This window comes from Calliopsis andreniformis, chromosome 6, assembly GCF_051401765.1.
Source record: "Calliopsis andreniformis isolate RMS-2024a chromosome 6, iyCalAndr_principal, whole genome shotgun sequence".
Taxonomy (NCBI): Eukaryota; Metazoa; Arthropoda; class Insecta; order Hymenoptera; family Andrenidae; genus Calliopsis; species Calliopsis andreniformis.
In genome coordinates, this window is record NC_135067.1 from 11,286,649 (window position 1) to 11,303,933 (window position 17,285).

The following is a 17,285-nucleotide window of genomic DNA, read 5'->3' on the forward strand; positions in this document are numbered from 1 at the left end:
GGATAAAATATATTTACTTTATTTATGAAGAATAATCCTGCTAAAATGTTGAACATTTTCCAAAGAATCACTGTTTATTTGTTTTTAACTGTGATTCTTATATTTGCTACTATTTATTCGCTCTTTAACAAATTGTATGAGTTTTCCTGCGATGGCTATGCTGCCTCAAGAAGATGGTCCTTTTTTTTTTAAAAAAAAGTTTCTATACTATAATTTTTTTGACCAGTGTACTTTCGTAAGCTACTATAGTTGCAGCTTTCTGATTTGAACCAATATAGCCATGACCGAAAACTAGACATAAAATCTGCTGTCACTATTTTTGCGAATGCTGTAGTAAAGAAGACGAACCATTGATGACTTCCTGTCGCTTTTTCTCGGCGTTGCTGAGGCGTACGAGCACATCCTCGGCGACACCTTGACTCCAGTCAGGTGGGTCGGGCTCAACATCAACATCGCTGTCCCAGGAGGTCGATGCGTTGGTCGCCGAGGTGGCGGGGTGTACCTGCTCCAGGCTGGTACTGGGACTGTCCAGGCTTCTCGTCGACAAGCTGCTGTTCGACGAACTACCCGCTGAGTTCCCCGGGAACGTCCCAGCTGGTTCGCAGTCACTGAAACCAGCCCTATAGTCAATCGTTAGCGAATTATGCATTCTCTACGTTTAAACTGCACCCGGCCGCATTCGGCCACTCGAAACCTTTTCAATACTCATGCGTTTAAGTCTTGATACGATTAATGCGCTTGCCCGCGTCACCGTATGCTGCCTAAGATTTTTTAGGAAAATCGAAGCGCGGTAAATACTTTATCATAGGTATAGTCCCGTTAAAAATAAGAATAATGGTGTAGGTCCAAGGTATAATTAAATATTTCAGGTTTTCTTAAACACAGAACATTTCACACTCTTATATTCATTAAAATTCATAGGCTTATAGCAAGAAAATATTATAATAACATGGTTATACATAATGTTCAATTCACTTTCTACGCATAAAACAAGTATCATCAACTCAAACAATTGGAGAGCTCATAAGGAAAACAGCTTTCGTCAGATTTCTCAATTTCTTAATAAGAATGCATTCTAGTGGTCAGAAGCTAGATCTACGACATGATGAATTCTATTCCATTAAAACACTACACCTATGTGTACTATAATGAATACTTTGTTAAAAAGAACTCTTCCTCTGTTAGTATCCATTGAATAAAACTAAAGAAATACATATATAACTGATCACTGTTCCTGTGAATGATGTATTTTGTCAAAGACCTACAACTTTGGCACTCTAACAAAAAGACACATGTACATACGTCAGTCTCGATACTTCTAGTCTCTCTCAAAAAAGGACAAAAATTAGCAAGGATGGTTTTCTTACAAGCTCTTCAATTATCAAAAATTCTACGACAATACTTAATACCTCCAAGAGTCAAAAATACCCTCCAAAATTAACAAGCTACATGTGTACCTCTCGGATCTCGTGCGACGCTCATTAACGCCAAGGCTCTCGCAATTAGGCACGTCGTTTGGAACTTCTGGTAGCCTTTCCTCGACAGTCGAGCACCCCGACAAGATCTCGTTCGACTGATCGAAGGATGAAGACGGTTCCGTGCAGGACACTGGGCTAGTTAAGTTTTCGCGGGAATTGGGTCGAGGGCGAACGCGGCGAGAACCACGCTGTCTCATCTCTTATATCTCCTTAGCCCTAAAGGGCTTCCGCGATGGAGTAAAGCCGACAGGCATGTGCTGCCTCTGCTGTTAAGCAGGATATTACGTGGACGTTTCTCCGTCGACGATCTTCGAACTGCAGAGAGAACGTCGGGGGATGTCGCGTTACGTTCGGTGCCCCACCGTCGATGATCTCTTTGTTTCGCGAAGGTTTTGGTTACTCAACGTTTAACACCGACCGCGATGAAACCTCGCGTGTACCTACATCGATTGGAGTGTTTTGAAGCACGTGGTGAACTCTGAGAAATGAGGATTCATGACAATCGTGCGAAACAAAGAGGATTTGGAGGGCTGATATCGAAATGCGAAAATTACACGAAAAATTAATTTTTTTGGAGAATGATGACTAGTTTACATGTTAAAACACTGAAGTTCAGTGTTTACAATGTATCATTTTACTTTGTTCTTTATGAAAATATTAGTACTACGATTCTGGCTCAATTTTTTTATTTCTATTTTATTATTGGATACCTTTCTTCTTTAAATTTTGAAGTAAAAAGCGTTTAAATTTCTATTAAAATTGATGAACAAGATATAATATATGAACAAGAATATAAGGATTCATTAGTAGATGATAACTTCATTTCCTATTATTCTTCTATTTTTTTGGATAATTGTTATTTAGAAGAGTTGAATTAAATTTTTTTAGGGAATAATTACTATATGTTAGAAAAGACTATATTAATACTAAAAAGCACACTGACAAATGCGTATCTTCTTTTCTTTCTCTCTGCTTTTCTCTTCCTAATTTCACCCCAAAAGTCTACCATCAAGTAAAATTCATCAATCCAATTTTAGGACTAAATTGTCTGGTTAAAAATTTGGGAGATTGCGTCTGCCTAAAGGTTACACCTTTTCGCGTTAAAGTCGGTTAGTAGTGCATTGGCATTTCGGCTGGGCTATCATAGTTACTACACCATTACCTGACACCCCTTTATAACGTTTCAAGATGTGACTCGTAAAGGGCGGATGGTTATTAGAGAAATTGTATTTTTGCAATTGTTATGACAAATTGGAAAAAATCATGCTTCCTGCTCAATAAGCTAGAAAATTGGAAAAAGGGTGGCTGAAGTAGCAACAACTGTTACAGTGCAAATTTTGTTCAAGGTATTTGGTTTTTCTTTAGCTTATGGACAGTTAGGTTTAACGTAACTGGCGCCACTCCTTTATTACTCGGTCATTATTATTCACTCCACGAACTGCTTTTCAAATCGTGACACTGTGTACGTGTGTGCCTGCCTCAAAGAACTTTTTTACACTTTTGACAGTGTAAAGTGTTTGTACGACCGAGCAGTGTTGCCTCGGTAATGACAATGATCGACGCACAAAAATGGAACGTTTAAAGAAGTGAAAATACAAGAAAATGATCCGACTCGCTATGGAACGCTATTCATGCAAATTCATTACAAAAGTGATAATTTACATAACGAAATTTTGAAATGCTTCACAGAATTAAAAATTAAAATCAAAGTAATAATTCATCATTCTACTCTTTGAATAAATTAAAAGTAATCTCACTCTAATTGTCTTTAAAGCGTTCAAAAGAACTTTTCTCTAATATGAAACCTTTTTTAAGACTAAATTAACATGGAACTAGTTTTTCAGTCACATTCTTTTCTGCAAATTGATTAAATTTTAATCTACGCTAATTTTAGTTCTCTTAACATTAAATTTGAATAATTAATTCAAATTTGTTCCTGTCTGACCAGTTTAAAAGCTTTCTATTTGCCTCCTGTTTTTTAAAGTAATGGTAATTGTGAAAATTCCAACTGGATTTCCAGGTTTCTCATTTATCCATAGTAATCGAATAGCGGCCAGCGAGGTGTACCAAGTATAAACGAGAACTTAATCGACGTCGATCAAGCTAAGCCTTATCGAAGCCGCTCCTTCATCACTTTAATCAACCCCCTAGATATAGAAGCGACATTGAGTGCGGGTGATACGAGACGGTGCCTTGTGCATACAGTCGTACGGAGGCATCAATGGTACCTGTATTCTTCCGAACAGGGTAAAATCAACGTGGTTCTACGTCTCGTGCGTTGACACCTTCCTTAATAAACGTTTTTCCTGATAAATTCTCCTGATCAACGCTGGACAACTATTTCATTTAGAAAAACTTCCTTTGTTGAACCACTTTTTCATTAGAAATTTATTTCTCGAAGCTAATAAGTGTCGTCGATTAAAAAAACTTTGAATACTTCTACTTGGTTTGTAGTTGGCCAGTGAATTGATGAAAGCATGTTTTGGTATGGAAAAATCGTATATTTTAGAAAAGATATTCCTGTAATTATTTCCTTCAGAAGTAGTATTGTAAAATATTGTGTAACTGAATGGAATTATCATTCATTTTTGCTTATTAATTAAGTAGCTCTAAGGTACTCTCGAACACGCATTGTTTAGTGATTTGAACGCGTGGTGATATCGAGAATCTTAGCGAGACTAAATAAATGTTGTACCTAAGTGTTTATGTTATAGTTAATTTTCTATCTCATTGTGTATTTTCCATCAGTTTCAAATGTGAAATTTAATTAGAATTTTGCAAAGTTTGTGTAAGCTCAAGATTTGTAACTATCAACTCGAAGGGGTGCAAAAGAAACTGAATTCTCATTCAAAAAATTTAATTGTATTCTTGTGTAACATGTTTGGCAATTTGTGCAATTTTGAAAATCGACAATTCCTAATCTAAATTCGGAAATGGAGATACAGAATGGTACGTTTGTGCACTACAGCTTTGTGATAAGGAGCCCTGCAAGAAGCTGAACCTACGTCCAATGGTATCGATTCGAAAGTATCGATTGCTTCAAAAATAAAGGGCAAGACATCTATCTCTAGCCTGGATATCACTTCGGCCCCCGTTTACAGGCGTGCACACGTACTACGACTGCGAATCGATAGAAAACGGATCACTTTCTTTTCCCTCCCCATTTATGCACATCGATCTTTTTAAAGCCAAATGCATTAGCCGGCTAATCTACGCGAATCGTACTAACAGCTCCAGGACACTAACGAAACATCGCTAAAAATGTCCTTAATTGGCAAAAATAAATTCAGTACTTTGAAAATAAAATTGTTCGACATAGAGATATAAAACATTTCCTTCCTTTTTCTACTATAAAAAATTGTGAAATAATTCAGAGAATACTTTTAGTTTGTTCTTCAAATTCATTAATAAAATTGTTAAGATTTAACAGCGAGAAGTATAAATTTTCTATTTGTTTGATTTAGACATATTTTTGATACTTTTGTAGCCCTGTAATTTTTTTAATAAAATTTTCACGGTCGCTTTTCAAACCGCTGTCAATTGATTTTAATTGCACACAGAGGTGACCCGTATATTGTGCCGCACTTCGCAGAAACCTATCCTTCCATTATGCGAAACGCGTTCCTTCCGAGTTAATAATTTTCAATGAACTAATTGTCCCCGAATCGATTCCGTGCGTCATCAAGGTATCTGTTCCATAATACTTTCGTTTAAATTTCTTTCCCTTGAGAGGGAAGGGAATTGTAATTGTTCCATTTTTAGCTGTACAGAATACTACGCTGAAACAATTTTAATATCAATATAATTGATTGCTATGCATTCAAATATTCTGACGATAAAAAATATGAAAAAAGGGAAATTGTGTAATAATGAAAAATATATATAATTAATTAAAGTATACTTTGCTTAAATTAAAGTATGATGTGTCAAACAACCCTAACATCTTGACCTCATTCATTCCTCATTTAAAGAATATTTTTATTATTATAAACATAGTAACAAATCGTCTGAAATATAGTTCCAATTAATTTGCATGTTTGTAATGAAACAAAATCTAGAAATAAAATGGTATATAATAATCTTTTGGAAGTACTCTCAGTTGATCTGAGATATCAGTGACCCAAGGGGTCAACATAACATTAAAAAAATTATCTATAATTTGCTACTATCAAAAGTAAATTGAAACTTAATATTTCATTTAAGAAAAAAATACCAAAAAGACATTTGTGTTATATTATCTTTTCTTAATAATTACAAGTACTGATGTCCTGACAATAAAAACGAGTTTAGTCACGCCTTCAGGAAACCTCAGCAATTTCCACATGAGATGTCTTAAATGTATTGGATACGATCCTACTCCATAGTTCTAACACATGAGCGAATCTAGTAGGTCGATACGAATGATATCACGAATTACTGCGGTTCCGGTTTATCCAGAAATAAACGTACAACAATGACGAAGACACTGCCGTCAGTTATTTATTTATCGAGTCCCAACTCAAAGGCACGATCTAGTTTCATGCTTCATCGAGTAAAAGTGAACTTCATAGTTACCCCACGAGGTCGACGATCCCGAGTAACTTTCCGAAAAGAAGAAAAAAAGAAATATAGCAACGATTTGGAACCATTCTAAAAGGTTGTCAATTCTATTCGATCACATTATTCAAACCCTTCACGCTTCATTCATTATTCATCAGAATTGTACTTTCAGAGCACATGAGGGTATACCTGAAGAAGAGGAAAACTTTAGAAAGAGAAGAGCACGTGACTACAGCACAATGATTAATGCTGTAATGATTGACAACTGAACGCATCAATAAGTAAAATAAATATTGACAATTTTTGGGTCTAGTAAGGAAGATTCGTGGTTGCATTTGTTTTGTGTTATGTAACTTTTGCAAATTGAAACTTGTAACTTTTAATTTTTATCACATTACTATACATACACTAAGGGAGGAAATATGAGAATGGAATAATGGTTAATCTATTTTTTCATATTTTTTAAATTAAAAAGAGTATTTGTCGCTTCTGTGTACTTTTCATCTCGCATTTTCAAACGTTTCAGGAACAAATCATTTAAATTGCAGCCGACCAATTTGAAACACAATGAGGTGTAACGTTATCGTGTAATAGTGGCGGCAGTTCTGTCCGGCTAAAACGTGTGCTGTCCAGACACCTAGTTTGTTTAACTCTTCAAAAATTTTTAATTCTTCTTTTACTCTCTCATATTTTAAATATTCGACACGTTTTTATTATTATTGTTATTATTATTATTAGACATGTTATCCAAACACTTTTCACGTGAGGAATCTATCACAATAGCTTTCTCATAAAACCTTTGATTTCTAATTTCTATTTACCAAAAAATTCATAATATAAGAACTTCTAACTAATTTGCATCAAAAGCAGTCTTTACAAATATTTTTTTTCAAACACGCTCAATTTACTCTGTTTCTCAACATCTAAATCATTATTCGAACCCAAAGGCATTGAAATCACTAAACACCAAATTGAACGAATCTTTCCTACAACTCAATATCATCCCTATCAAAACAAACCCTTCTTCAGCCATAAAACCAGATCACCAAATTATCTCAGATTCTCATAAAAACCGTCTGTCACTAGTAATACAGACACCGATAGTTACCCAAACAGTTAAAATAGTACACTACCATCAAAACCACGATCCCACTTCTCTTCCAACTCTGACAACAACCCAGCACCCCAACAGTACCAAAGCCCCACTATCACTTCAGTCAAACTATTTACTCGACCGATCGATCTTACTAGACTATGCACAGTAACAGGTGAAGGCACGCCGAAGCGACATAATTTAACTAAAAATCTCTTGGTCGTTGTCACTCGTTCGACGCACGTTGAACGCGCGTCCGATTGAAAGGTCTAGTACAAAGGATGTCGCGTTTCGAGGTAAATCCACACGGGTGGTGGAATTGATCGATGCCTGAACGAGATAAAATCCTTCCTCGCGAGCGACACGAGGCGGCCAGGCGGCGGAAATCGAGAAACCGAGACGGGCCGATCGGGACTCAAGCGTTTCGGGAAAACGGTGCGGGCGAACGCGTGGGCGGTTCGCGCTGTCGAAGCGACGCAATAGCCATCCGCGGAATTGAACGTTTAACGTCAGACTGAAGGCCTTCTGGCTGGCAAACACACCTTCGCCAGAGGAAGAGAACGCGAGGCGAGTTTGCGCCGTTTGCACGTGGACGGGGATCTAGAGCGTCAAGGAGCGAAAAGTCGCCGGCAAGAAGAACAGGGGGACTCTGCCAAAAATCTATACACGGTGTGTCGGAAAAATTCCAGGGACGAGGGAACGCTGGGAATAGACGGTCGCGATGGTTTTCGGCCGTCCATCGGAGAGGCTGAAACCAGTGACACCGTGTGAGATCGAGAAATAAAGGAGAATGGAAGAATGTGACTTATTGAGTGGCTTCTTGCTGCTCTCTTCTTTTTTTATAATTTGAATATCGAGTTTCTATGGGTTTGTTGGCGAGGGGGATTGGTACCTGGAGAACTGAAAGTATGGTGTTTGAGGAGGACATTTCAATGGGGGGAAAAAGGGAGATTAAATATTGCTACCCTTGAATAAATGATATTTTCTTCAGTCTAGAACTTTGGATATTTTAGTTACAGCAACCCTGATTTCTAAATTAAGGAACTGTTATGGTGAAATGTTTGAATCTGTATTGGGAGATGTTGAGAAGATTACATAATGATATTTTTATACTTTTTGGTTCTAATTTTCTGAGAGGATAATTTCTAATTTTATCCTGGAATTTGAACAGGATATTAATATTGTTCAGTGTTTTAGAATTTTGGGGACACACTGTGTATGCATTCGTTCCAGACAGTCACGAGAAAAGCGAAACGCCAAATGATGATGCTTCAAGGTTACTTGTATGTGTACCAAGAACGGTACACTCTCTGCATATGCAAATTCACCGTGTAGTGGTTTACTGAGAAAGCCTGTATGGGAATGCACTATTGCTTTTGTGTCAAAGTAAATTTCTTAAAATTGGCATAATGCCTGTAGATTTATAAAATATTTAACCTAATAAAGTTTATTTTCATTTTATTGTAATTACTACTGCTATTTTAAACGCGTAATCTTTTGCATCAATTTTCAATTATAAATTAATTTTATGTAATTTCAATTTAATTTCCTTTACGATTATTCTTCTTAGTATTCTGTAAATAATAACACGGTCTTAGAAGAATAAAATCGTGTATAACGAACCCTTGTCACGAAACTTGACTGAAATAGAGCTGATTCTATTTTGGTAATTATACGATTGCGTAATAAAGTTGTCACTGACAGTTTGACAGAGCGGTCGAGATACTTTGAGAAATGATTCATTGTTTTATATCAATACAAGAGTGTGAATGTTCTGTTGGAAAGAAGTTCACGCGATTCTCTGAAATGAATTGTGAGTTAACGAGCACACGTGTTAATGAACTACTCCAAATAACGTAATACCACACACATCTCCTTACAAACATTAATGGAGAAAGTAAATATTTAAAAACAAATCATTAATACGATGTAGAATTTAATTAAGCGACTACTTATGTTCAATTTTATGCGTAATTAACACTACTCATAAATTAAAATATTAAAACAGAGATAAATATTAACTTGTTTTAAAGTGACTGAACATTTTGTAACCATTATTATCTATAAATTGAAGAGTATTTTACATTGAAAATTCTTTTACTTTTCAGAGACTTACAAGTCACAAAAAGTTTTTACTATATTCTATATATTTACTATATATTATATACTATAAAATTATTGCATATTTGCGATAATGTCACTACCATGCAATTACGAAGAAATGAAAATATTACTCACTTCGTTTTGGATAGATTTGGATCACTGGTCTTCCTCTTTTCTCGTAACTGTCGCTGCAATAAAAACAGTTATAACGATACTTAGAATCCATGGTAAATTCTAAATTAAATTCTTCAAATTGAAATTTCGATCGATCAGTACTGTTTACTAAATAATATTCCGCAGAACTCGATCGATTTAATCTATACTTCACAAATCTAAAATTATTCTATCAAATAAACTGTTTGTACATGTTCGAAAATTTTAACGAAAATAGATATGATATAATTTCTGGATTCTCACCTTGTGATGTATCCGCTCTTTGTAACTTTCAGACCTGTTTATGTTTGACGTCTTTGGCTTACTGGAAATATTTTGCTGCACCCTAAGTAATCGTAACCAATAAAGCATAAATTAATATCGATAACATAAATGAACTAAGCGAATGCAATGAAAATAAAATTAGAAAAAAAAATGAAGTGAACCTATGACACTATTTAAAATGTATCTTTACTAAAACTATGTCTTACTAACTTATTATCATACTTCATAAATTTCCATAAAATTCAATCCAAATTTAGAAACGATAATTTTGAACATTATTTTATGACATTACAGTGATGAAATTATAAATTCAATAAAAAAAAATTGATGAACTATTTTTTCTCAGAACTCCATTTCATTTCCTGTTTATCTCGACAAAAGAAAAGGAAACAGTGACATCGGAAAAAAAAGTGAATATCCTTGTCGGTGATATCTTGCATAGAAGAACATACATTTCAGAAATATCTTCTCGTGAGGAAGGATTGTCCATACTATCGGCGTGATCGCAAGCTCCGCTGTAAGCGGAAATGCGTCCTCTTTCGCTACTACTACGCGCGTTTCCGGCTACGACGCCCCCGCGAAGTTCTCCTGAAAACATGAAACGAATCAACGCATTCATTAATTGTTACAATACTCGCGCCACTATAGTACATATTTATACAAGCGCCAGTGCTCAATGGAGCTGCTCGCCATTCATATCAATTTTATTAATCTCTATTATTTTTTCGCCATAGAATTTTTGTATTAATTAAATTATATGAATACCCTTATTTTAATACCACGTATGAGGATTTTTAATGAAATTACGATTTTGAGTATTTCTCAATTTACTTTTGCTGTTCGATTAAGTGATTCTAATATGGTTAATGAAAAAATTATATTATTTGAGGGCGCTATTTAGAATAAACTAAAACCACGTAAGTATTAGACTTAAATAGATGTTTATAGGCTCTAATAGCACATATTAGTTGGATTTGAATACCTCTGTACGAGAAATGAATATGAAATAACTGGGTATAATTATACACATAAATTATAAAGCTAGGTTGAAAGAAACAGTTTTACTGCCTTTTTATTGAATTTGATTTTTGTCATACACGTAGTATTAGAAAAATTGTTTCGAAACTAGATCTAGGCATGATTTTAATATTAAAAAAAATCGACGTTTATTTATCAAAAATAAGTTAATTTCAAAATAACGAAGAGTCATAGTATATTAATCTCTCTTTAACAGAATACTCATAAACCTACTTAACGCTCGTTTAACGAGAAATCAATGCATGCCCACTGAAGTGAAAAGTCGGATAATTGTTACTCCCATGAAACATTTCGCGTTTCACTATAATTCCACTATAGAATAATAAGAACGATCTCATACGTGTCCAATGAATGCCACTTTTATCATGTTTCCCTCTTTCGCCAGGGAATGAAAGAGTCTAACAAAAGGAACAATAATAGCTCAACAGAATCTGTGACACGACGTAGCTGAATTATTTTGATACGCGCTGATGCACCGCGAAGAGGCCATCGCAGATACATTGCAAACAAACCTATCGATTATCGATATTACACTCCTACCAAATACTGTGAACGGAATATTTCATTCTGAATACGCAGGTCTTATAGATAATACATTGAATCAATCGAGAGCCATTTCGCCTACCGATGAATACGATGAATGGACGAGTAATGTATTGCCGCCAGTTACAATTGGAAAACAGAGACAAATCGTGGTTGCTCTTAAGGGGATTCGCCAGAAGCAAGAAAATATTTGTAAAAATAATCGAATGAGATACTTTTCCACGGCAGGGAATGACATCGAGGGATTCGCGATATGAACATGCTTGAGTGTGGCTAAAACCGGCAGACTTGTCGGTACTAATTTATTCTTAGCGAATCATTCCTTGAAACGCGTGCACAATTTATGTTACTGCTTTCGTTTCAAAATGCACGCTGGAATTCTAATGGATGTCTAGCTTTCAAAGTTTCAGATTTATTAATTGAACCGCTCGTAAGCTAAAGCGATTAACTCCACTTTTTGAATTTTTAAAAATTTAGCGCCAAAACACTTGATTGTGGCTCAAATATTTTTGTTTCGTGGTGTTAACCGATTTGACAAATGAGCGTCTCAATTATGGATCTTCAGAGTCTATAGTCTATACAAATGGAGAAATTAGGGGACTTAGAATTTAAAACACATTAGAAGTACAGATAACATGAAGAATACGAATGCTCACAAACGAGCATCAGAACAGTCAGTGTTTGATTTAATGAAATGGACATTGAAAAGACTTTGTCTTAATGAATGTACTATTAAAATGGGTACAAGTTAGAGCGCCAAGGACAGGCAAGCATTTGGAAGCGCACGAAAATGTAAATTATAGATAACATACCGTTTTGTTCTCGGGCCATGAATAATGAATACACGCTTTATCGTGTCTTTCAAGATAGGGAAAATCAAACGAACATTTCAATTTAGCTTGTCTATTTAATGTGCCCGCGCGTCGAATTAACGTGGAACGTGATGTCTGGCATTTCTCCAAGTATCCAGTCTTATGCGGAGGCTTATCAGGTAAGGAATGCGGTTCAGGGTAAAAGCAGATCACGAGAGTGTCTGCGGATAGGGTTGCTACATTAATCTCCCGTTAGACAAACATTCAAATCGAACTCGATTTATTGTGTCAGTATCCTTTTCTTTAGCTACGAGCCTATGTGCCTGGATTTGAGAAATTCACTAATTCTTTCTCAAAAATGCGAGTCATAAATATAGTCAGTGACTAACTGATGTATTCGTGCTCACAGGTAGGTCTCTAATTTATATTTAAATTAAAAAGTAGAGAGATGTAACAGGTACTTTGCTAACTAGGTAGTTTACTTATACAAAATGTAGAAGTACTGATGGCAGAAACGAATATAAGGTGATTCCTTGTTAAAAAATAAATCGAAATTGTAGAATAAAATTTTGACCATTTCTGAGCTACTTATTCTTTAGCAAAGAATTAAATTATATACTCATATGCAGTTGTATCATCAATACAGCTACATAGTAATAAAAGTTTCTAAGTATTTAACAATGATCCTTTTATACAGGGTGGACCCTGTATCTCGGTCATCCCCATTCAGCGACTTTTGGAGAAGGGAAAATTCAAAAACAATTACAAATGAAATATATCTACAGTTTGTCGAAATGAGGAAGTGACTTTTGGCTTATGTATAAGAAATCCTCGCTAACTGAACCTCCAAGTTCCTCAGAAATCTAACGAAGACCCTATACCACAATTACATGTTAATTACTCAACGAATCAACCCTCCTATTACATATCAAACAGAAACTAAAGACAAACTATCTCACATTACCCACGCCACTAACAGCTTATGCTAAATTTTCCTTACGAAGGACCTCAGTTTACCCACCAGGGAAGAGTTAACTCAGGTAACTCCCTGGTTAACAAGTTAAACGACTGAATAAATATCCAATAAGGTTTTCCACCACCTAAAAATACCAGGGTGAAAAATTGGATGCTCTTGAACCCTGTAAGCAGACAGATAGTTATAGATCGGCGGGGGTAGGTATGCCGAGGGGATGCAGCGAAGGAAAAGCTCGAGTCTCGAGTATTTTTAGATAGGGCGATGTAGGCGCGTGTCGCAGAGGCCGGAAACCGTTTTGTGGGCCCCTCCTTCCCGTTTTTCTTCGTTGTTGTCGTTGCCGTCTGCGCTCGTGCCGAGCAAGATCTCTCTTATTTTCCTTCCTCCCCTTCCGACGCATACTTTGCCGTGCAGTTTTGCCAAACACCAGGGTCCATTCGTCAAACCCAGTCGACAAATGGAAATGCGAGATAACGATTGAACGCATACCTTTGGGGAGGGACTTCAAGAAAGAGTGCACCCGAGACACCAAAGAAGTGTGCTCCAAACATGAACCTCTACGATATCTTGAAATTTTCCCTTAACCCTTTCAAGACTAAATATTTTGAGAGAAATTGTTTCTTTACCATTTATTATTTTTACTAAAAACAAATATAATTATTGTTTAATTTTTGTGATCTAAAATATAAGACTGCCCTACGTGCAATATAGAGCATAAAAGGGGTAAACGAGAAAATATTTGTGTCTCGAGTATTTCACTGCAAAAATGGAATACAATATGAAACGAGGGAAATGTTTTTGAATATTGTTATAGAAAGTAATTCTACAAGTTTTCTACAGAGAAAACGATTTCTTCGATTTTGTATTTTTCCCTTCAAATCTCAGTTCATGGAAAAATCCCTAGAAGTCAGTGAAGAAATGTAGAAAATGTGCAAAAATTGAAAGTTTGGAAACAATCAAGTATATAGTACTCATATTTTTTTCAAAGATGCAACTTGTGAAAGATCCTGTGTACATATGTACTCCCATCGATAAGATCTAGCATTCTGCTACGTAGTTACGAACGACTTCTAGTAAATTCTGATCTAATTCCGTCTAGAAACGCAGCTTTGCTCAGTCGCAAAGTTCTGCTTATATGAAACACGGCAGTAACGTGGAAGACGCAGTCGGCTGCGTCTATAAACTTCATGAGGAGATGCTGTGCACTTCATCTGGCTTTTATAGGTGCGCGAGAATTTATGAACGCGTCTGGTAACACGCGGCAAGAAATTTCCATCGAGTGGCTTGTTAAAACTTCGCAGATCTAACTCTTAACAGCCAGGCTGGAACTTTTCTCTACATGGGAAAAATACAGATACTGCCAGAAGCTTTTATCTTCTGAGATATCTACATAGACGAAAAATTCGACTAAATTGAAGAAATCATCATGATAAGCTTCCTATAATCTTTTGTTATTCAAACTTTAAATAATCATCTTATTTGAAAAACTGCGCCAGAAAAATCACTCTTTATAGCAAGTATTTGAAACGAACCTGACTCTGCCTCAGCGTCAACGATATCCTTCGCTCTGATGTCATCGAACTTGCTCAAAGAATCGGTCTCGTCGTAAAACGCACTGTCGTTTAAATTCTCACAATACGAGGACACATTCAGACGATCCAGACCGACGATCAAAGCTGTCTCGATGATGTCGCTCGGCTCGCGCGTTTTCCTCACGGCGGCGAACGTTTCCCATACCTTTCCAGCAATCGAGCCCTTACTGTGGGGCACCACGTTCCTCTGCTTGATCGCTTTCAGCTTCGTTTTCTTTGCGACTTTGTCTTTGCTGACTTTCTCGAGCACCACTGCCGAACCTAGTCCGATCGATACATGTTTCTAGCTTTCTGAAGCTTGACTAATCGGACACCGCTTGGAACTCGAACCTCCGTTCGTATTTCACGTGTATTTTAAGTTATTTTTCAAGAATGATTCAAAATTGTGAAAACTTTCTAAAAATATTTCATGTAGATCACTTTTAGCTTAAAGGATTGAAAAACCTAGGAAGTTAAAATTTTATAAAAAATACAATTCTCGTTAGGGTTTTTATGAGGATTTTAACTCTTTTGCTGTCGATTTATAGCAAGAAAATGTCTTTCTGTAATTTAGAGAATTTTTAACAGAGACACTATGTTAACTAAAATTACTTTACAGTATTATTCTACTCACTAAAAATTGGCAAATGATTTCGAACTCTTAGGTAGAATATCCATCTTCAGGAAGTAATCACTCATTTGTAAAGACCATATATGGTTAAAAAAGAATCTAATTCCAACCGCCATCCTTACGTAACATGTCTATTGTCCATTAAAATAGTAATCAACGCGAAACAGAACAAAGTAAACAGGTATGCAAAATTTGCGTCCAAAACACGTCGCAACCAAAGTGTTAACAAGCAATATATAATACTAAAATCTACTGTTCATTCAATATCACACAATTACCCTTAAAACAATCTGTTACACAAGGACGATAGTAAAACCGACGGAGGTTCTTCGTTCAAAGCGGTCTATCAGTTATCCACGCGATCTTTACCGTCACCCTTCAGCTTCCGATTCAATCTGTTCCTGCATCTCTCCGAGGAAAGCCTGAAGCTAGCGAAACCAGCGATCAGTGGCGAGGGGTTGGCGGCTGCCGGGTAAGGGTTGCAGTCCGGTTCCCCCTCCAAAGGGTCACGCAACTGTTGCACCTCGACCATGTGCACACCTCGATGCTCCACCACCGGGGGGAAATAATCGGGGGGCGGTTTCTCTACTTCTCGCGGCGACAACCGGCCTGACACTAATTTCCCTCGAAGCTGCTCTCGCTTCTTTTCCGCGGAGACTGCCGCTGGTTTCCGGTTATACCCCACCAGCTCGCTCCCCCGCTCGTCTCACGACCACGTTCACGTGGATGTGTACGTGTACATGGTATCTACAGGGTGTGCGTGGTTCTGATCTTCGAAACCCTCCGGGGCAACCCCCGGGGAAAGAACGGGGATGATCCTGGCGTTGAAGGTATTGATGTATTTAAAGCCACCCCTTAAACTGACGATTTTAGCCCTGCGTTACGGAGTCACCTCTGGCTGTCTTTAAGACGGTAACTGCTTGTGGCTCGATTTTCTTTGGCTTATCTGACGGTTTAATGAGCGTGGAAACGGTGATAACACACTTTCAACTAGGTCTTCGACGACTTATCGTTTTTTCATTTTGTACTTTAGTGTCTTGTGGGAGAAGAGATTGCAAAAATTTTCATATTCTTTTTTTAAGTGTAACGAAGAGATTTTATCAAATTAGTGTCTCCCTATTAACTCTAAGTATTTTGCTACAGATGCTTCGAAGATCCTTATGAATATCTATTAATAAATGTAAAAACAAATTGGATATAGTTAAAAATATCCACAGTATTGAAACTGTTCTAAAAGAAACGTATTACTCCAAAATGTATTTCTTAATATTCTGGGTATAGAATATTCCTATGTAAGTGATGTAATAAATGATTGGGACACCCCGTATATAAATATAAATCTGCGTCAGTGAGGTTCCAGGCCTCTTTTCGCGGTTTCCTCTCCTCTCTTTCTTCCTTCCTCTCCTCCACGTTCGGTAGGAAGAATCGTCAGACACAACTAACACAACACGTTTTGCGAAACTTCCTTATCGTGTACTGTGATTATTATAACAGCACTGGTCGATAAAGACCACCCACGCTCGTTGCTCTTGCTTTGAGCAGGAATAATCGATTGTGAGTCTCAATACTGATACTATTTTATAATCTTTCATTTTCAATACACATTCAAGGGTTATGAAATATGAAAGCGTACTTAGTAATATAATATCATAGAGATTATTTAGTTTTTAAACGAATTATCAATATGTTCAGGGATACGTATATTTCTTTTTAAATCTACTTGCTACCTATCAGAGAAGTTTTAGAGAGACAGGATACTGTCGGTTCGAAAAGTACGAAAAAAGGATATCGATAGAGAACCATTCAGTTCCGTGACAAATAGGTACTCCATCCTCTGTGAACGGAAACTTTGCACAATCTTGAACTATTCCACCACTGACACCCACGTAAGTCTATCTTTTCACGAGGAAATAAATTTCACCAGCAATTTATAACGAATATGAACGGTTTTCAACGACACAAAAACTTGTTAACAATGGCCTACGTGACCCACGTTCGTCGAGGAACGCCTCATTCTAAATGAAGACAGTAAACTTCACCGATAGTTGATAACGAGAATAAAAAGA

General features: G+C 36.6%; 2 protein-coding genes across 6 annotated transcripts in view; both read right to left on the bottom strand.

Annotated features, from left to right (window-relative positions):
• The window catches only part of Rhogef2 (Rho guanine nucleotide exchange factor 2), a 40,626-nt gene that overhangs the window by 5,417 nt on the left and 17,924 nt on the right, over window positions 1-17,285 (bottom strand). For 4 of the 5 annotated variants that reach the window (XM_076379834.1, XM_076379833.1, XM_076379837.1 and 1 more), the window contains 4 exons: window positions 10,104-10,239; window positions 9,631-9,712; window positions 9,349-9,401; window positions 349-620 (listed from right to left, as the gene is read on the bottom strand). In XM_076379834.1, coding sequence (XP_076235949.1) covers window positions 349-620; window positions 9,349-9,401; window positions 9,631-9,712; window positions 10,104-10,239 — 543 coding nt within the window. The remainder of the gene's footprint in view (window positions 1-348; window positions 621-9,348; window positions 9,402-9,630; window positions 9,713-10,103; window positions 10,240-17,285) is intronic. The other variant, XM_076379835.1, reaches the window with a different exon arrangement.
• On the bottom strand, window positions 11,784-15,779 carry LOC143181034 (uncharacterized). The gene is made up of 4 exons (XM_076381219.1): window positions 15,589-15,779; window positions 14,550-14,870; window positions 12,045-12,265; window positions 11,784-11,807 (listed from the first exon to the last, which is right to left on the bottom strand). The coding sequence occupies exons 1-4, from the start codon at window positions 15,749-15,751 to the stop codon at window positions 11,784-11,786; spliced, it is 729 nt and encodes a 242-aa protein (XP_076237334.1). The 5' UTR covers window positions 15,752-15,779.